At 49.4% G+C, this 21972-nt stretch overlaps 1 protein-coding gene across 3 annotated transcripts in view; it reads right to left on the bottom strand.

Moving 5' to 3' along the window:
• The window catches only part of upb1 (ureidopropionase, beta), a 196063-nt gene that overhangs the window by 12797 nt on the left and 161294 nt on the right, over window positions 1-21972 (bottom strand). For all 3 annotated transcript variants that reach the window (XM_069933758.1, XM_069933759.1, XM_069933760.1), the window contains one exon: window positions 8471-8552. In XM_069933758.1, coding sequence (XP_069789859.1) covers window positions 8471-8552 — 82 coding nt within the window. The remainder of the gene's footprint in view (window positions 1-8470; window positions 8553-21972) is intronic.

The raw sequence follows: 21972 nt of genomic DNA, 5'->3' as shown, positions 1-21972 counted from the left end.
TGTGTGTGTCGTTCTTCTCCACGCTCGTGTAGCATGAACACTACAGTCCCTGTTGTACCAGCCTCCACCACCACCCCTGGTGATGAATTCTAGGCACCCACCACTATGTTAAAGAAAATACTCTGACATCTCTCCAAAACGTTCCTCCAGATGTCCTCTAGTATTTGCTATTGACGCCCCAGGAAAACGGCGCTGGCTGTCCACACAATCTAAGCCCATCAAAATCTTATACATTTCTATTAATTTGCTTCTCATCCTTCATCACTTCAGAGAAAAGCCCTAACTTTGTCGTTCTCCAAACCAGGCAACAGCGGAGAAAATCTCCTGTGTACCCTCTTCAAAGCATCCATATCCTTCCTGTACAGAGGAAACAAGAACGAACACAATACTCCAAGTGTGGTCTAACCAGGATAATGTAGAGTTGCTCTTGAACTCAATCCCCCAACTAATGAAGGCCAGCACACTATACCCCTACTTAACTCCTTGATCAACTTATATCGCAACCTTGAGGGATCTATGGACATGGACCCCTAGATCTCTCAGTTCCTAACATTGCTGAGAATCCTTCCATTATCGAGGTATTCCACCTTCAGGTTCAACCTTCCAAAATCCACCACTTCACATTTATCTGGAGTGAACTCCATCTGCCAAGTTTTTGCCCAACTCTGCATCCTGTTGATATCTTATTGTAACCTACAACAACCTCCCACACTATTCACAGCATCTCCAACCTTTCTATCATATGCAAACTTGCAGACCCACCTCTCCACTATATCATCTGTCATTTATAAAAATAAAAAGAGCAGGGGTCCCAGAGAAGATCCCTGTGGGATGTCACTGGTCACTGACATCCAGAAAGAATACATTCCATCTATAACTACCCTCTGCTTTCTGCAGGCAAGCCAATTCTGAATCCATGTAGTAAAAGTTCCATGGATCCTGTGCCTCATGACTTTTTGAATGAGTCTACAATCATGGACATGGAGAAACGGACTGGAGTTTGAGCTGTGGACACGAGGGGAATGGACTGGGGTTTGAGCTGTTGACACAGGGGAATGGACTGGAGTATGAGCTGTGGACACGGTGGGGGGAACAGACTGGGGTTTGTGCTGTGGACATGGGGGGGATTAGACTGGGGTTTGTGCTGTGGACATGGGGGGAACGGACTGGGGTGTGAGCTGTGGACACGATGGGGAGGAATGGACTGCGGTTTGTGCTGTGGACATGGGGGGAATGGACTGGGGTTTGTGCTGTGGACATGGGGGGGAACATGGGGGGGAACGGACTGGAGAATGAGCTGTGAACTGGGGTCTGAGCTGTGGAAGTGGGGGGAACGGACTGGAGAATGAGCAGTGGACACGGTGGGAGGGAACGGACTGGGGTTTGAACTGTGGTCATGGGGGAAACAGTCTGGGGTTTGAACTGTGGACATGATGGGGGGAACGGACTGGGGTTTGTGCAGTGGACATGGGGGGGGAAACGGACTGGAGAATGAGCTGTGGACATGGTGGGGGGGTATGGACTGGGGTGTGAGCTGTGGTCACGGGGGGAATGGACTGGAGTATGAGCTGTGGACATGATGGGGGGAACGAACTGGGGTTTGTGCTGTGGACATGGGGGGGAACATGGGGGGGAACGGACTGGAGAATGAGCTGTGGACATGGTGGGGGGAGAATGAACTGGGGTTTGAGCTGTGGACATGGGGGGAACGGACTGGAGAATGAGCTGTGGACATGGTGGGAAGGAACGGACTGGGGTTTGAACTGTGGTCATGGAGGGATCAGTCTGGGGTTTGAGGTGTGGACATGATGGGGGGAACGGACTGGGGTTTGTGCTGTGGACATGGGGGGGAACGGACTGGAGAATGAGCTGTGGACATGGTGGGGGGGAATGGACTGGGGCTTGAGCTGTGGGTGTAGGGGGAATGGACTGGGGTGTGAGCTGTAGACACGGTGGGGAGGATGGACTGGGGTTTGAGCTGTGGTCACGGGGGGAATAGACTGGAGTATGAGCTGTGGACATGATGGGGGGAACGGACTGGGGTTTGTGCTGTGGACATGGGGGGGAACATGGGGGGGAACGGACTGGAGAATGAGCTGTGGACATGGAGGGGGGGAACAGACTGAGGTTTGAGCTGTAGACACGGGGGGAATGGACTGAGGTTTGAGGGGATGGGACCGATTTGATCAGGGCAGATGAGAGGTGAGATCCCATTTAGCGATGATGCGAAGGAACATCTGGATGGGCTCCAGTTTCTCAATAGCCTTACAAGTAATTTCCCTTGTCAGCCTTCCCATTTGGGAACAATTGCACCATGTCCCAGTGGAGCAAGATAACAGCGATTACTGGGCTATTAGATGCCTTGTTTATTTGTATTCACTCTGGTATTCTGCAGTAACTTCTGTACCTTCACCCCTTCGGAAAGCTGCAGCTTTAAAACGTCTTCCTGCGAGACTGCTTCACCCGTCAGCTTGTTCCCATGCTCGCCGCTGGCAGCGCCAGTCCCACAGGAGATATATTTTTCACTTGTGCAAACATTTCAGAAGGCTGTCAGAATGAGAAGTGAAGCAGAAAAAATGTCTTCAGAATATCGTCTTGGGGTGAAAAGTTCGACCGTAACTTCCCACACTAGTGGAAAGCAGAGGAATTGAATAAAGTCCTTGCCCCTGGGGAATCCTCTGTTGGTTCTCTCAGAAACAAATCACTGATCTTCTTCCAGACAATCCTCATGTTCCATTGAAGCAAGACCTTACATTCACATCGTGCCTGTGCAACCTCAGGAATTCCCATAGCACTTTGAAGCCAGTAGAACTAACCTCAGTATATTCACTGATGTTATGTTGGAAAAACAGGAGCAATTATGCATAGCAGGGCTCCACAAACAACGTTAACAAAACAGTGGGATGCTGACATTGACTGGAATGGTGAGGTGCCAAGGGACCCACACCACTTTAATGTGAAACAGCTGGAATAAAACATCCTTGCAGGCACCTCATTTATACAATGAGATTGAAAGGCCCACACCCATCACTCTGCTCACGGAGCCCTGTGCAATCACAGGGCACCATCGCAGGATGGCCCTCAAACCTCACCTCCAGACCACAATCAGTGAATATTGGTAAGAACTCCTCCTCCACAATCCCCATCAGTACCTCAGCACCACTGAGCTGTGTTCTTAGCCCCCTGCTCCACTCACTTTACACGTACAACTTTACGACTCGCTACAACAACACCATCTACAAATTCGCTTGCGATACCACAGTAGTGGATTGTATGAAAAGGGGCGATGAGTCAGCAGACAGGAGGGAGATCGAAAACCTGGTTGAATGGTGCACCAACAACAACCTCACACTCAACGTCAACAAAACCGAGGAGCAGGAAGGGAAAGCCAGAAGTGTTTGATCCAGAGATCATTGGGGGATCAGAGGTGGAAAGGGTGAGCAAAGTTAAGATGTTTGGAGTCATTATCTCAGAGGACCAACACACCAATGGCATCGTGAAGAAAGTACGTCAGCACCTCTACTTCCTCAGGAGTTTGCAGAGGTTTGGCATGACAATTTCTACAGATATGTGGTGGGAAATGTGCTGACTGACTGCATCACGGTCTGGTTTGGGGACACCAATACCACTGAGCATAAAGCCCTGCAAAAGGTAGTGGACACAGCCCAGGTCATCACAGGAAAAACCTTCCCTATTATTGAATACATCGACAGGGAACGCTGCCGTCGGAGAGCAGCAGCAATCATCAAGGACTCACACCACTCAGTACACACTCTGTTCTCACTCCTGCCATCAGGAAAGAGATACCGGTGCCATGAGACTCGCACCACCAGGTTCAGTATCAGCTGCTCTCCCTCCACCATCAGACTCCTCAACGACAAACTCAATCAATCAGGGACTCATTTAAGGACTCTGACTTCTGTACTTCACTGATTTTTAAAATTTCTCTCTGTATTTCACATTGTTTGTTTACATTTATTTATTTGTTTACATGTGTATATTGAGTCCATTTTGTTTTGCACTGCCAGTAAGTGGGGTGTAACACTGCTTATGCAAGCCACCCCTAGGAGAGATGGGTGGCAGGAGAGGTTGATGAGTGTTCCCCCAAAAAGAGAGGCATTGGAGCAGGGAAATTCATGGGTTACTGGCAAATGTTCCTCATGAAGAGACAAAGATGGCACGGTTAGCCTTGTGGTTTGTGCAGCGTTATTACAGCGCCAGTGACCTGGGTCGAAACCAGCGCTGTCTGTAAAGAGTTTGTACGTTTTCCCCATGTCAGTGTGAGTTTCCTCCGGGTGCTCTGGTTTCCTTCAATAATGTGACAGATTATAGATATGTTTTTGGGAGATAAATTGGAGCAGGTCTGTTAGTGTAGGTCACATACAAACACTTTAAAACAGATCTTATTTAAAATACTGGAGCTCTGCTCATGCTAGACAGGCTGGCGCCAAGAGCCTTTGCAAAAGCTCAAGAGACTTCACTAATGGATTGTTGTTTACAAAAGGGCAACAGATGAAAGAGCTTGTCAGAGCCACCTTCTGTCTGGAATGGAACTTGCTATTTTAAGAGTGTCATGTGATTTTTGCAAGCAGAGAGAGTCAAACAGGCTTTCTCTCTGAGGGGAGAGAGAGATAGAGAGAGATCAGTTCTGCAGTGTTACAGTCAGCAACAGCAGCTGGGACTGGAACAGGACAAGCTGGCAAGCTTGTGAAAAACCCCATTTGGAAGACAGGTTGTGACTCCTTAGTTCAGCCTGGTCAAAGCCCTTGTGGTTCATACAAGAGGAGAGGACTGGGTGCCTAATGTTTCACTTGAAATAAGAGAAACAAAAAGGAACTCTCTGGTGACCTGAAAGAAAGAGGTCATCACCTGGAGAACCCTGATGGGACAAGTTTATTCGGCAAGACACTGAAGTGACTGTTTACAAGGAATCAGTTGTGGGTGTCCAGCAAACAACAAATCTTTCTCTGAAAACCGACAAGAACCTTCCTGAGCCGTAACCATTTACCTTTCAAGCACCAAAGCCTGGTGAACTTTATACATGTTAAATTCTGTGCACAGTATAAGAATTGCTAGCAACCAGTAAACTTGGAGGAATGAGAAGTGAGATTAGACTGTGAATCCAAAAACTTTTCTGAACTTACACACACATTACACATACACACGTGCTTAGAATTAAAAGGGGGGGGGGGTTAAGTTAGGTTAGTTAAGTCAATAGTAATAAGTTAAAGTGTGATCCTGTTTTCATGTTTAAAGATAATTAAAAGTAACTTTTGTTTAAGTAACCATTTGTCTTGGTGAATATCTATTGCTGCTGGGTTTTGGGGGTCCTCTGGGCTCGTAACAATGGGTAGGCTAATTGGTGCATTTGGGCGGTGTGGACTCGTCTGTTATCATACTTTATGTTGAAATAAAAATTAGATGTGCAGAAGATGTGAGCAAATGTTTGAGATGGACACGTCTTGTAGGAAAAGTGAAATGAGCTCAGTCACAGGGTCAGGACCGCCAATGTCCAAGTACCTGTAATCAACCACCCAATCTGGCACCATCACATGCACTCACTAATTTCACACACTAATCATTTACATCCTCGCCAATTGCCATACTCACTAATTGCTACTCACCAATCATTTACACGCTCGCCAATCACCACACTCATGAATTGCTACACCTGCCAATCATTTACACATTCACCATTCACCACACACTCACCTGTTATTACTCTCACCCATCGTCACACACTCACCAGTCACAACTGTTATAACACACTCACCAATCGTCACTCACTTTCCAGTCACTATAACTGTTATAACACACTCACCAATCATTTACACACTTGCCAATTACCACCCACACACCTGTTATAACACTCACCTATCATTTACACAGATGCCAATCACTGCACCCACCTGTTATAACACTCACCTATCATTTACACAGATGCCAATCGCTGCACCCACCTGTTATTACACTCACCAGTCGATACACTCACCAATCGTCTCACACTCACCACTCACATCCCTGTCACACATTCAACATTACATTCACCAGTCATCGCACTCGCCAATTGTCACACACTCACATGAAGGAACATAAGAATCAGGAGCAGGAGTCGGCCATCAGGCCCAGCAAACCTGCTCCTCCCTTCCATAAGATCACAGCTGATCTACTGCAGTCTCAGGTCCAGTTACTCACATGTTCCCTTTAATTCCCCTCCTCTGCAAAGATCTATCTAACTGTTTCATATGCATTTAATGAGGCAGCCTCTATTGCTTCCTTGGACAGAGAATCCCACAGATCCACTACTCTAGGAAAAATAACTTCTCCTCATAAGAACATAAGGAATAAGAGCAGGAGTTGACCACCAGGCCCGTCAAACCTGCTCCATCATTCAATGAGATCATGGCTGATCTGATGATCATCTCCACCAACCTGCCTTTCCCCATATCCCTTAATTCCCCTACTATGTAAACATCTATCCAACCTGGTCAAATATATTCACTAAGATCACCTCCACTGCTTCATGGGAAGTGAATCACCACCCTCTGGGGAAAGTATCTCCTCCTCATCTCCGTCCTAAATCTACTATCCTGGATCGTGAGGCAATGTCCCCTCAATCTGGTCTTCCCCACCTATGGGAACAACTCTACCTTTCATAATTTTATATGATTCTCTAAGATCCCTCTCATTCTTCTAAATTCCAGTAAGTACAACCCCAGACGACTCAATCTCTCCTCAAAGGCCAACCCCCTCATCTCTGGAATTAACTTGGTGAACCTCCTCTGCACCGCCTCCAAGGCCAGTACATCTTTCCTTGAGTAAGGAGACCAGAACTGCACACAGTGCTCCAGATGCGGCCTCACCTTGTTCAGTTGCAGCAAAAACCTCCCTGCTCCTAAATTCAATCCCTCCAGCAATGAAGGCCATCATTCCATTTTCCTTCTTGATAATCTGCTGCACCTGCAAACTATTTAAATAATAATCTGATCGACTCATTTTCCTGACAAAGTGGATGATCTCACATTTGCAAACATTGTACTTTATCTCCCAACTCCACAGAGACTTATGGATAAGTCTTTTATGTGGCACCCTATTAGGAATTCAAGAACACAACATCCACCTGTTGCCCTCGCTCTACTGCACTAGTTTTTAAAAAATAAATATATATATTTTTTTTAAATTTAAACATACAGCAATGTAGCAGGCCAATTCAGCCCGGAGGACATACAGACAGTGCAGGATTCGAACCCAGGTCCAGTCCCAATCATTGGTGCTGTAAAGGCATTGGGCTAACTGCTACGCCAACCGTGCTGCCCTGAAGAACTCCTGTAAATTTGTCAAATGGGACCTGCCCTTCCTGATTCCATCCTGCCTCTGCCTGATGGAATCATTTGTAGCCAGATGTCCCTCCAGTTCTTCTTTAATGGTAGCTTCAAGCATTTTCATGGCTACAGATGTTAAGCTATCTAGCCTACAGACCCCGTCTTTTGCCTACATCCTGCTTTAGACAGTGGTGTGATATTTGCTGCCTTCCAATCTGCTGGCACCTGCCCAGATTCCAAAGAATTTTGATAAACCACAACTGGATCTTCTAGAACTTCTTCCATTTCTTTCAGTACCCTGGCATGTACTCCATCAGGTCCAGGAGACTGATCTACCTTCTGACCAATGCGTTTACTCAGCATTACCTCTTTATAATAGAGATTGTATCGAGGTCCTGACTTTTCCTTGCACCCACAACATCTCTCTTTGGTTTGTTAAATCGTGTCCTCCATCGTGAAGACTGACACAAAATAGTTGTTTAGAGCATTACCGCATTACCCAACTTTGATGTCATCTGTAATTTACTAACTGTGTTAACTACATTGCCATCCTAATTATTAATGCAGATGACACATGCCAAAGGCAGGCAACGCAGCTGGAGATTCATGCACGCAATGAGCAGCCTGACGGGCACTGCATCGCAGCCAGAGGTCTTGCACAAGGACCACCAGCTGGCGACAGCATGGCCACGGTTGTTCAGTTGGTTGACTCTTGTAATTCCACCAGGGTTCAAGGTGGTCAGCCACAGGAAGGGAATATGGTTCTTCTTCATCAGACCTATCCAGGGATCAGCATTTAGTGCTCACCCCATGAGATTCAGAGGGTGCCAATGTGGCCTTCCTGTTCCAGTGAGGGACTCAGAATGTACAGCAGCACAGAAGCAAACACCTCGCATCCTCCATGCCAAACATGCTTTCCTCCACTACTCCCATCTGCCTGCATAAAGCCATATCCCTCCACTCCTTGTGTCCAAATGTCACGTAAATGTTGTAGTTCCATCTGTTTCCACCATTTCCTCAGGGAGCTTGTTCCAGATAACCATCACCCTATACCACCGCGGTGGTGATGGGAATGGCAGCTCTGATTCAGGAGGGTGGGTTGGGTGAGGGGCGTTGATCCAGCCACAGAGTTCACAGCTGCTACTCACGGTTCCCACTCTGTTGATGGCGCAGGTGAAGCAGTTGTTAGCGATGGCTGCGTTCCTGGCTTCAACGGGCCACAAAGGTTCACTGCAACAAGAACAAACAGTTAACAAAATACCACCCTGCTCTGAAGGAAGTCAGTGGGTTGAATAATGCAGTGGGAGAAAAAGAATGGTGGACGTTTGGAGCTAAAACTCTTTGCAAAGTACAAGCCTGTTGAAAGTCAGCAGATCACACAGTATCTAAGGGATGAAGGGCCAGGCCTGAAACGTCAGTTACTCTTTCCTTCCTTTGGATGCTGCGGGACCTGCAGAGTTTCTCCAGCATATTTGTGTGTTGCACTCGACCCCAGCGTCTGCAGTCTTTCCTGTTTAACTTATTGTTGACCATTCGACCATCCTCCAGCAGATTGTGTTTAGCTGCAGTCTCCTGCGTGAGACCGCAAGGATTCCATCTAGTAGATAAAAGATGAAACTTCCCTGACTGTCTCCATGGGATGTTGGCAGAAGCCACAGGATTGACACAAACTACTCTGTATAGCTGTGGGATAACCCCACTAATACACACCTTACCTGCAATGTCAGAAAAACCCTCTCAAAGGCAAACAGTGGTGAAGAAAGCTGATGTAAAACTCACTTCGTGTGACAAAAACAGAGCAAATCTTGTCACCAGTACGTGCTCTTGAAAAACAGAAATGTACTTGGTCCTTTGCTGCAATAATTGGGTAGTCAATCTGAAAACGAGCCCACAGGGTGCATGCCCAGATCTCCTGAAGGTACGCGAGGCTGCAGATGTTGGTAATTGTGTCTTGAACTGGAAAGGTAACGTGGTTATCCCAGTTCTGACAGGGTGCTCACCTTCACCAGGGTCATGTCAAGCATGCATGGGATGAGGAACACTGTGTCAGCTCTCGTCACGCCACCAGAAGACCATAATATATAGGAACACAAGTAGGTCAATGGCTCCACTTTGCCATTCCATCATGAGCTGATCCGTTCTCCCACTCAGCCCCACTCCTGGCCTTCTCCCCATAACTTTTGATCCCCACAATCTCTCCTTTGAATAACCGAACGACCTGGCCTCCACAGCTGCCCATGCTAGCAAATTCCAGAGGGTCACCACTCTCTGGCTAAAGAAATTCCTCTGCTTCTCCTTTTTTAATAGGTGCACTTCAATCCTGAAGTTGTGCCCTCTTGTCTTAGACTTCCCTACAACTTTGCCACATCTACTTTGACCAGACATTTCAACATTCAAAACGCTTCAGTGAGATCCCCCCTCATCCTTCTGATCTCCAATGAATACGGTCCAAGAACTGTCAAACGTTCCTCATATATAGATCCCTTCATTCCAGCAATCACTCTTGTAAATCTACTCTGAACCCTCTCAAGTGTCTGCACATTCTTTCTTAAATAAGGAGCCCAAAACTGTCCCCCTTCTCCATTTCAGCCCCCAAGGCCGTGCTGCCCAATGTACATCCAATTAACCTATACCCCTGGTACATTTTGAATGGAGGGAGGAAACCAGAGCCCCCGGGGAAACCCCACGCAGACATGGGGAGAACCTACAAACTCCTTACAGATAGCGCAGGACTTGAACCCTGGCCTCGATCGCTGGCGCTGTAAAGGCATTGCACTAACCACTACACCCATCGTGTCGTCCCTTGCCTCACCAGTGCCTTATAAAGCCTCAACATCGCATTCCTGCTCTTATATCCTATCCCTCTAGATATGAATGCCATCTTCTTCACCACTGACTCAACCTGGAAGTCAACATTCAGGATATCTACAACCCCATTTACCAACATCACTGAAGTCCAAGAACTATAAATAGTGTGCGCTTTCTGCATGGCTACAATCAAGTGGAGAGGGTGAGCAAATTTAAGTTCTTGGGAGTCTCTATCTTGGAGGATTTTTCCTGGACCCAGCACACTAATAGCATCGTGAAGAAAGCATGTCAGCGCCTTGACTTCCTCAGGAGTTTCCAGAGGTTTGGTACGACACCAGAAACATTGGCAAATTTCTACAGAGGTGTGGTGGAAAGTGCACTGACCAGCTGCATCATGGACTGGTATGGGGACACAAATAACCCTGAGCCCTGCAAAAGGTAGTGGACACAGCCCAGGACCTCACAGGCATTGAGAACTGGAAGCGCTGCTGTCAGAGAGCAGCAGCGATCATCAAGGATTCACACCACCCACTTTGCGCTCTGTTCTCGCTGCTGCCATCAGGAAAGAGGTATTGGTGCCACAAGAATCGCATCACCAGGTTCAGGAACAGCTGCTACCCCTCCACCATCAGACTCCTTACCAACAAACTCAGTCAGGGACTCATTTAAGGACTCTGACTTGTGCACTTTATTGATCTTTTTCTTTCTCTCTGTATTGAACAATTTGTTATATTCATTATCTGTTTACAGTTCTTTATTTGTTTACATATGTGAATTGTGTACAGTTTTTTTTGCACTACCAATAAATGGTAATTCTGCCTCACCCACAGGAAAAAGGATTCTTTGAGTTGTATGTGATGTCATGTGTGTACTCTGACAATAAATCTGAAATCTTTTTGCAATCAGGAAGCCAGTGATTCTGCTTCTCCGAAAGCCCCCGTGTAGCACCAGGTTAATCCTCACCCATTTTTATCCAAAGTCTGACTCATTCCCAAAGCAGAATGCATGACCCAACCTGAATCCAGATATAACACACAGTCAGAGCAGGGCAAGGCCCCAGCTGATGGGAGGAGGTCACCCATTTAGACTGAGAAAGCTCATGGCCATTCTGTGAATCCCAGGATGGTTCATGGACCCGAGATACGACCAGTGGCTTCATGCAAAGGGGCTGGACAGGTGTAAGAAGGCAGTCAGAAGGACAAGAGAGGACTGCTCTGAAACTGAACATGGTTGAGGAGAAAGCAGGGTTCCACAATGGGGCTAAAGAATATATATAAGGCTTAGATGGGAGTGGCAATAGATTGCCCAGAGTGATCAGACTGGGATGAGGGGATCGATTTTGAAAAGTTACAACCAGCCTGACAAAGAATGAAAGGCATAAAATTGCTGGAGCAGGCCTGAGCCTTTTTACAGGGTATATACTTCGACTCGAAATGTTGGCTATATATCTTTGCCTCCTATGGACACTGTGGGGCCGGCCGAGTTTCTCCAACAATTTTGTGTATTTACTACAATCTGCAGACTTTCTAGTTTCACTCAAAATGTTGGAGAATTTGGGATAATCCAAGACCTGGATCCAACTCCCGCTTTTCAGGAGAAGAAGTGGGAAAACATGGGCCTAGTTTAATATCAATCAAGCCTCCAAAAGGCATGCCGCTGCTGGGAAAGAGAGCCATGCCCTGGAAGAGAGAGATGGCAGGAAAATAAAATCTCCCCAAGGAGGTTTAATTTGTCAAATATACATTTCATCAGGGGCCTTAGCTCAGCTACCCAGGGGTGGCTTAGAGTGTCAACGAGGGAGTTACAGTGGTAAACAAGGAAATCGGCACATGTTGGCGTTGAGGGCAGGACACCAAAAAGCTGTGGAGAAACACAGCAGGTCACACAGCCTCCAGAAGAAGTAATATAAGCAGTTAATGCTTTGGGCCTCAGTTCTTCTTCAGGAGGGCTGAAGGGAGGAAGAGAGGAGAAGCAGAAGGAGCTCAGGCTACAGGCGTCCCCTACACTGGGGAGATTGGGTGCAGACTGGGAGATCATTTCGTTGCACACCCTCACTCTGTTCGCTGCATCAGCAAGGATCTCCAGGTAGCCAGCTCATCCCATACCCCATTGCCCCAGTCTGTCTATGGCTTCATGTACTGCCAGGCTGAATGTACAGCCATGCACTCCTGAAGAAGGGCTCAGGGCCCAAGATGTCGACCGTCTTTTGCTTCCTCTGGATGCTGCGTAACCTGCTAAGATTCTCCAGCATTTTTGTGTACTGCACCAGAACCTAGCATCTGCAGACTTTTTATACAGCTCGATGGCTCAGGGGTGTTGGGTGGAGAGGAGGTGGTGAACTTGCTCATGGTGGCATTGACCCAGAGGTGAAGAATGGACAGGTTCCATGTACTGCTCGGCTGTTTGGGTCATGTTCAGACCTCTGGCTGGACCTGGGCCCAAGGACAGTGCTTTCAAAGAGGCTAATACAGGAAGGGAGAGGAGGCTTGACCTGATGGGAGAGTTGGCTGCAGGGCTCGCACCTATTTTAAGGCACCACGGCACACTTCTGGCACATGCCAGGAAAGATCCACATGTATCTTCAGTTAATAGAGCTCCAGCCTCACCTCCAGTGCTGTCTGTACAGAGCTTAACGTCCTTCCTGTGAGTTTCCCCTGGCTCATGTGAGTTCTTCTGACTGTCCCATGTAAATTGCCCCCAGTGTGTGGGTGAGGGGTAGAATCTGGGGCGTTGATGAGGATTTGGGGGAATGGGATTAATGATGGGCAGTGCCAAAGGGCCTGTTGCCATACTGGATCTCTGCATGTTGCAGCTCTGTGGGAAGGTTTGGGCAGGTGGTACCTCGAAGCTGGAAGGCAGACGGGTGAGCTCCCATAATGGAGAGGAATTGGGATCGGCACACTGACACTGTCTACATCCTGTGAATCAGAACAAGGGCAAGAGGGGCAGGAGGTGGAGATCCAGACATCAGCCTACTGCCATTGGCAGCCACCTCTGTCCACTGATTATCACAGCAAGCCTCCCGTCAATAGGCAGCACCCTGTCCTCCAGACCCCTGACCTCTGTACCCAGTGATGCCCAGGTGAGGAAGAGTGCTGGTTGTTTGCTGCTATGCCCAGCACTGTTGAGCAACTGGGTATGTGGATAAGGCATGAGATGTGGATGTGTAATGGTTCATTGACCATTAGTGAGAGAGACAGGACACACAGCCAGAGTTGCCAGGGAGGACCATGAACCTTCCAGCGGCAGTGTTTCCAGCCTGGAGACCATGACATCAGCCAGCTGCAGTTGGTCCCCCAGAACAGGTGGCGACGGTGCACCCAGCCTTCTCCCTCCACCCTACATGTGACTGCTGCCTCTTCCCCTGCTCTGCCAAGGCCCAGTTCACCATGCCTCCCTCCCACTGAACCCAGCCATGGCTCCCCTGGGTGAGTTGCCAGCCATGTATTCAGACAGCCCCTCTCCCACAGCTGTGCGAGCAACACCCTGGAGAATGGGGCTGGCAGAAGGAGGAAGGGTCCATGTTTGCGATGTGTGCATGACAGTTCTAACTGAGAGGCACATTCACACAGATCGTCATGGTCAAATTGCTCCCATGATCATCTTGTTTGATAAAGAAAGTAATAGGGTGAAGCTATTGAAGCTGAGCTCCTGTATGCAATTCTAAACTTGAGCTGCAAGTATTGATACTCCAGTCAGTGAACATTTTATTCTGAGAATGAGCTCATGTGGTGCAACAACAGCTGGAGATTTTAATCAAAGCCCTCCACTGTTTTCAAAAGGAAGCAATGTCCCCCTGGGTCTGACAGAAATTATGGACTTCTTGGGATCTAAGCTCGTCTGTAACTGGAAGTCACCTTCAGAACGAAAGTTAAATCACAGACTGGTGCTATGGGGGGCAGTCTTGTCCAAGCCTCAGACAAGAACCCAAGGGTTCATGGAGGCAGGTCCCAAGACCTCAGCAAGAGGAAATTGCCTCAATATTGATGACCCCACCCAAGTTGATCAAGGTCACCACAGCCTGAAACCATGGGAAAACATTTTGTATTTGGTCCTCATGAATCCACCAGCACTGGGGCAGCCACCTGATAATCTGCCAACTCAATGACAGACCAAAGACCCCAGCTCACACTCAAGATACTACCTCCCATCTGGTATTAGCTGGAGCTTCACTAAACAGTCCACACTTTAAATATTTATTTAAAAGCTGCAAACCACAAGCAGTGAAGATTAGTGACACCTTCTCCACATTATAAGATACAGGCTGTACACTCAGCCCCTGACGACACTACTGCTACACTCCAGACTGTATGGCCAAATTCTGTTCTAACCGCATTAACATTTGTAGATCTCAGAGCCGATTTGTAAAGCCAGATCACAACTACGACCAGATGGAGTTTTGGACCTTTCCTAGAACAAACATACCAATGTTATTATGAAGAAAGTACATCAGCGCCTCTACTTCCTCTGGAGTTTGTGGAGGTTCGGTATGACACCAGAAACCCTAGAAAATTTCCATAGAGGTGTGGGGGAAAGTGTGCTGACAGGTTGCATGACGGTCTAGAATGAGGACACCAATACCCCTGAACAGAAAGCCCTGCAAAAGGTAGTGGACATAGCCCAGGACATCACAGGCCAAACCCTCCCCACTATCGAGAACATCTACAGGGAACTCTGCCGTCAGAGAGCCAAGGGTCCACACCACCAGGTTCAGGAACAGCTGCTACCCCTCCGCCACCAGACTCCTCAACAACAATTAGGGAATCATTTAAAGACTATGACTTTGCAGATTATTTATTACTGAATATTTTTCTTTTTTTTTAAAATTTGCACAGCTTGTTTACATTTCTTTCTTTGTAAACATTTCTCTCTTTGTTTACATATTTTTTTCTAGAGTACAGTTTACAGTTACCCTGTACCAATAAGTAGAAATTCTGCCTGGCTTGCAGGGAAAAGAATCTGAAGGTTGTATGTGATGTGCGCAGATTGATAGGACAGTTGAGCATCCTGTCGGATGCTGGGCTTCATTAGTCAGGTCAGGAGTCATGAGGTAATGATGCAGCTCTATAAATCTCTGGTGAGACTACACTTGGAGTATTATGTTCAGTTCTGGTCACCTCATTACAGGAAGGATGTGGAAGCTATGGAGAGGGTGCAGAGGAGATTTACCAGGATGTTGCCTGGATTGGGTTAGGTTAGCAGGGATGGCAGAGCTGGGACTTTTCTCTTTGGAGCCTAGAAGAATGAGAGAAGACTTGATAGACTTTGGTGAGGTCAACAAAGGTGATGTAGAGTCCTTTGTTTTGTTCTCTGCACTTTTCTTGGAGCTGTCTGAGGGCAAAGACCATGTCAGTAGTTCCTCTGTTTGCACGAAAGCCACACTGTGATTCTGGGAGGACATTTTCGGCGACACTAGGTATTAATCTATTAAGGAGAATCCTAGCGAAGATTTTACCTGCAATGGAGAGCAGCATGATTCTCCTGTAGTTTCAGCAGTCTGATTTCTCGCCTTTGTTTTTGTACAGGGTGATGATGATGCCATCACGAAGGTCCTGAGGCAGCTTTCCTTGGTCCCAGCAGAGCTTGAAAAACTCATGCAGTTTGGCATGCAGAGTTTTGCCGCCAGCCTTCCAGACCTCTGGGGGGATTCCATCCATACCTGCTGCTTTGCCACTTTTCAGTTGTTCAATTGCCTTATATGTCTCTTCCCGGGTGAGGACCTCATCCAGCTCTAGCCTTAAGGGCTGTTGAGGGAGCTGGAGCAGGGCGGAATCTTGGACTGAATGGTTGGCACTGAAAAGAGATTGGAAGTGTTCTGACCATCGGTTGAGGATGGAGATCTTGTCGCTGAGGAGGATTTTGCCGTCTGAGCTGCGCAGCGGGCTTTGGACTTGGGGTGAGGGGCCGTACACAGCCTTTTCTTTCTTCTTTGGCTTGGCTTCGCGGACGAAGATTTGTGGAGGGGGTAAATGTCCACGTCAGCTGCAGGCTCGTTAGTGGCTGACAAGTCCGATGCGGGACAGGTAGACACGGTTGCAGCGGTTGCAGGGGAAAATTGGTTGGTTGGGGTTGGGTGTTGGGTTTTTCCTCCTTTGCCTTTTGTCAGTGAAGTGGGCTCTGCGGTCTTCTTCAAAGGAGGTTGCTGCCCGCCAAACTGTGAGGCGCCAAGATGCACGGTTTGAGGCGATATCAGCCCACTGGCGGTGGTAAATGTGGCAGGCACCAAGAGATTTCTTTAGGCAGTCCTTGTACCTTTTCTTTGGTGCACCTCTGTCATGGTGGCCAGTGGAGAGCTCGCCATATAACACGATCGTGGGAAGGCGATGGTCCTCCATTCTGGAGACGTGACCCACCCAGCGCAGCTGGATCTTCAGCAGCGTGGACTCGATGCTGTCGACCTCTGCCATCTCGAGTACTTCGACGTTAGGGATGAAAGCGCTCCAATTAATGTTGAGGATGGAGCGGAGACAACGCTGGTGGAAGCGTTCTAGGAGCCGTAGGTGGTGCCGGTAGAGGACCCATGATTCGGAGCCGAACAGGAGTGTGGGTATGACAATGGCTCTGTATACGCTTATCTTTGTGAGGTTTTTCAGTTGGTTGTTTTTCCAGACTCTTTTGTGTAGTCTTCCAAAGGCGCTATTTGCCTTGGCGAGTCTGTTGTCTATCTCGTTGTCGATCCTTCCATCTGATGAAATGGTGCAGCCGAGATAGGTAAACTAGTTGACCGTTTTGAGTTTTGTGTGCCCGATGGAGATGTGGGGGGGCTGGTAGTCATGGTGGGGAGCTGGCTGATGGAGGACCTCAGTTTTCTTCAGGCTGACTTCCAGGCCAAACATTTTGGCAGTTTCCGCAAAACAGGACGTCAAGCGCTGAAGAGCTGGCTCTGAATGGGCAACTAAAGCGGCATCGTCTGCAAAGAGTAGTTCACTTATCCAACTGCACGAAAACCAACAAGGTCGGGTCAGATACAGCAATGAGCTCTCTGAACCCTTCTCCATTAACAATGGCGTGAAGCAAGGTTGTGTTCTCGCACCAACCCTCTTTTCAATCATCTTCAGCATGATTCTGAACCAAGCCATGAAAGACCTCAACAATGAAGTCGCTGTTTACATCTGGTACCGCACGGATGGCAGTCTCTTCAATCTGAGGCGCCTGCAAGCTCACACCAAGACACAAGAGAAACTTGTCCGTGAACTACTCTTTGCAGACGATGCCACTTTAGTTGCCCATTCAGACGACACAGCCTTTAGAGCCTCGTAAAAACCCCTGAAGTCGCCGATGTCCACGCTGAGCTGGGTTCGTTTGGCGAGGATAGTCCACCACTCATTTTGGATCTCCCGGAGTTTGCGCTGAAGATGGCTGCATGCACGACGGAAGGCTCGTTTCTTCTCTGGCCAGGATGGCTTTGCAAGGTGAGCCTGGTGGTCAGATCGCTTCTTTGCCAGCAGCTCCTGGATTTCCTGGTTGTTTTCGTCGAACCAGTCCTTGTTTTTCCTGGAGGAGAAGCCCAGTACCTCTTCAGTGGATTGCAGTATGGCAGTCTTCAGCTGATCCCAGAGGGTTTCAGGGGATGTGTCCGTGAGGCGGATTGCATCCTCGAGCTTTGCTTTGAGGTTTGCCTGGAAGTTTCCTCTCACTTCATCTGACTGCAAGTTTCCAATATTGAACCTCTTTCTGGGGGCTTTACTATTCCTGGACTTTGGCTTGAAGTGAAGGTTGAGCTTGCAGCGAACCAGCCGGTGGTCAGTGTGGCATTCCTCGCTGGGCATGACCCTGGTGTGGAGCACATCTCTTTTGTCTCTTACTCGCACCAGGATGTAGTCCAGGAAGTGCCAGTGTTTGGATCGGGGATGCATCCAGGTCGTCTTCAGGCTGTCCCTCTGCTGAAAAATGGTGTTTGTAATGACAAGCCGCTGTTCTGCGCAGAGCTCCAACAGGAGGCGCCCGTTGTCGTTGCACTTGCTGACACCATGCTTGCCCAGGATTCCTGGCCAGGTTTCTGAGTCTTTGCCGACGCGAGCGTTGAAGTCGCCAAGGATGACAACCTTATCGGCTGTAGGGGTGCGTTGAATGAGGTCGCGCAGATGAGTGTAGAACTTGTTCTTTTCTGCTGGTTCCGCCTGGAGGGTTGGAGCATAGACACTGATGAGGGTGATGCAATGCTTGTTTTGAAGGGGGAGTCGCATGGACATGATCCGGTCCGAGTGGCCTGTCGGGAGGTTTTCGAGTTTGGAGGCAATGGAGTTCTTGACCATGAAGCCTACACTAGATAGGCGTCGTTCAGCCTGAGGCTTGCCAGACCAGTAGAGTGTGTAGCCTGCGCCGTGTTCTTGGAGGCTGCCTACATCTGCAAGGCGGACTTCACTGAGAGCGGCTATGTCGATGTCAAGTCTGAGGAGTTCATGTGCGATGAGGGCAGACCGACGTTCAAGTAGGTGGCTGTCAGCCTTGTCTAGCATGGTTCTGATGTTCCAGCATGCTAGCTTGAGTTTGTGAGCATCTTTTGAGGGGGAGGACGTGGACCTGTCCTTGGGCCTGCACAAAGGAGCTTTTAGGTGGAGTGCAGTGTGCGCAGTACTGGCCCCACCCTTTACACCCATGGTTCGTGTGCCGTGGCCAAGCAAGTTGGGATGTGGCAGCGAGGTCCTTGGGTCGTAGGTTTTATATCGAAGTGGCCTTCTCCTATGCAGGTTTCTTACCCGGGCTGGAGGGGCCTGCCTCCCCTCCTAGGTCGGACATACCTGGTCGCAAATCACCTGTGGACATGGCCTAGGTAAGTTTAATTGGGTTCTCTAACTACCTCTGAGGTAGGTCAGGGACCCGGTTGGATTCTGACGGGGTTGACCAAATCACACCCTTTCTTACTGCCGTGTAACATGTAAAAAGCGAGGGGCAGGCGGTGGCCCCGGCCTCGGTAGAGCGAAGCAGGCGGAGGCCCCGGTCCGGGCAGAAAGAAGGAGGCGGCGGCCCCGGTCCGGGCAAAAGTGAGGGGGAGGCGGTGGCCCTACCTTCTGCTCGGACTGGGGCCGGGGCCGCCGCCACCTTCCCTGTGCCCAGACCGGGGCCACCGCCTCCTTCTTTCTGCCCGGACCGGGACCTCTGCCTGCCTCACTCGACCGAGGCCGGGGCCGCCGCCTCCCCCTCGCTTCTGCCTGGACCTGGGCCTCCGCCTGCCTCACTCGACCGAGGCCGGGGCCGCCGCCTCCCCCTCGCTTCTGCCCAGACCGGGGCCTCCGCCTGGTTTGCTCTGCAGACACTATGATTGTAGTAAAAACACAAAAATGCTGGTGAAATGTAGCAGATCTCGCAGGGTCCACAGGAGATAAATATTACGGATGCCTCTTTACATCCTATGGACCCTGCGAGATCTGTTGAGTTCCTCCAGCAATTTTTGTGTTTTTCAGACTACAGGGCAAAGATGATGCTCCTGCACTGTTAGTAATGGATTTTTCTCAGAACCCTGCACTACTTCACATTGTAACACTACTCCTGACACTTGAACGTAGGCAGCATGGCAACAGGCCCTTCTGGCCCACCAGCCCATGCCACCCAATTACGCCTGATTGATCTACAACCCCCAGTTCGTTTTGAACAGTGGGAAAAAAAATCAGAGCTCCCAGGGAAAACCCATGTAGACATGGGGAGAACATAAAACCCATTACAGGCAGTGCTCGATTCAAATGCGGGTCACTGGTGCTGTGATAGCATTGCGCTAACAGCGACACTAACCGTGCTGACCTATTATTGGATGACCTGGTGTATGGATTTTACTGTATCTCAGTACATGTGACAAACTGCTGTGGGGCCAGAGGGAACATGAATACACCCACCACTACTCTTGATAGCAAGGTTGCTTTCTGGCCCAGCTTGCTGGAAGACTGGCATTCGATTCCCAATTGCTGAACCACTCACCTGACACCAGTGCTTGAACTGTCCTCTTCAGGAACAGCAATCCAAATCCTCTGTCCATGGAAGGAAACCAAAGGAGCCCCAAATGAAGGGTTTTGGCCTGAATCATCAATCATCTGCCTTCCACAGATGCTGCCTGACTGCCTGAGTTCCTCCAGCACCTTGTGTTGCTCCAGTTTTCCAGCATCTGCTGACTTCTTGTTTGCCACAAGCCACCCCACTCCTCAGCAATGTTCCCTTGACTAGGAACAACTCCACACAATTACTGCCCCCCATCTGCAATCCTTGCCACTTTCAAGCTCAATGATCATGTACAGGTATGTGCTGCTTAACGTCCGTTCAGGCGACATCCAACTGCATATATGTCCGTGATCCCATAATTATTCAGTTATCGTGAGCAAGTCCGCAGCAATTTAGAAAAAGTGATCGCAAGCTGAGGAAATTGTATACTGTATACCCAAACTGATCTCACTGTCCTGCACTCTCCCCATAGCCCTGTATTAGTCCCAACTAATCCCACTGCCCTGCTCTCTTCACAGCCCCATGTCGGTCCCCACACTCATTCCACTGCCCTGCCCACTCCCCAAAGCCCTGTATCAGTCCCAACGAATCCCAATGTCCACTCTCTCCTACAGCCCCATATCAGTCCCACACTGATCCCACTGCTTCACTCTCTCCCTACAGCCCTGTGATGGTTCCCATACTTATTCCACTGCTCTGCATTCACCCCACAATCCCGTGCCAGTCCCCACACAAAAGCCGCTGCCTCATTCTCTCCCCACAGCACTGTGTTGGTCCCCAGACTGATCTCCTTGCCCCGCTCTATCCACACAGCCCCGTATCTATCCCCACACTGATCCCACTGCCCCACTCTTTCCCTACAGCCACGTTTTGGTCCCCACACGAATCCCACTGCCGCACTCTATCCCCACCACCCCATTTCGGTCCCCACATTGATCCACTGCCCACCCTCTCCCCACAGCCCCACTCTCTCCCCACAGCCCCACTCTCTCCCGACAGCCCTGTTTCGGTCCCCAAAGCCCCATGTCAGTTTCCACACTGATCCCACTGCCCCTCTCTCTCCCCACAGCCCTATATCAGTCCCTATACTAATCCCACTGCCCCACTCTCTCCCCACAGCCTCGTGTCAGTCACCACTCTGATCCCACTGCCACACTCTCTCCACACAGACCTATGTCGGTCCCCACACTGAGCCCACTAGCCCAACCCTGACCCACACCTCCATGTTGGCTCCCACACTGATCACACTACCCCACTCTCTCCCCACAGCCCTGTCGGTCCCCACACTGATACCACTGCCCCACTCTCTCCCCACAGCCCTATGTTGGTCCCCACTCTATCCCCACAGCCCCTTTTCGGTCCCCACACTGATCAAATGCCCACCCTCTCCCCACAGCCCCAGTCTCTCGCCACAGCCATATGTTGGTCCCCATAATGATCCCACATCCCCACTCTCTCCCCACATACCCCATTTCGGTCCCCACACTGATCCCACTGTCCCACTCTCTCCCGACAGCGCCACTCTCTCCCCACAACCACGTTTCAGTCCCGACACTGATCGCACAGTCCCACACACCCACTCTGTCCCCAGAGCCCCATGTTAGTTCCCACATAGATCCCACTGTCCACTCTCTCCCCACAGCCACATGTTGTTCCCCACATTGATCCCACTCTCTCCCAACAGCCCAATGTTGGCCCCAAACTGATCCAACTGCCTCACTCCCTCCCCACAGCCCTATGAGGGTCTCCACACTGATCCCACTCCCCCCACTCTCTCCCCACAGCCCTAAGTCGGTCGCCACACTGATCCCAATGCCCCATACTCTCCCCACAGCCCCATGTTGGTCCCCACACTTATCCCAATCTCTCCACACAGCCCCATTCTCTCCCCATAGCCCTGTTTCGGTCCACA

The sequence above is a fragment of the Narcine bancroftii genome, chromosome 4 (genome assembly GCF_036971445.1).
Source record: "Narcine bancroftii isolate sNarBan1 chromosome 4, sNarBan1.hap1, whole genome shotgun sequence".
Taxonomy (NCBI): domain Eukaryota; kingdom Metazoa; phylum Chordata; class Chondrichthyes; order Torpediniformes; family Narcinidae; genus Narcine; species Narcine bancroftii.
Note: the sequence above shows the minus strand (reverse complement) of the source record. Positions and strands in the feature narration are given on the sequence as shown.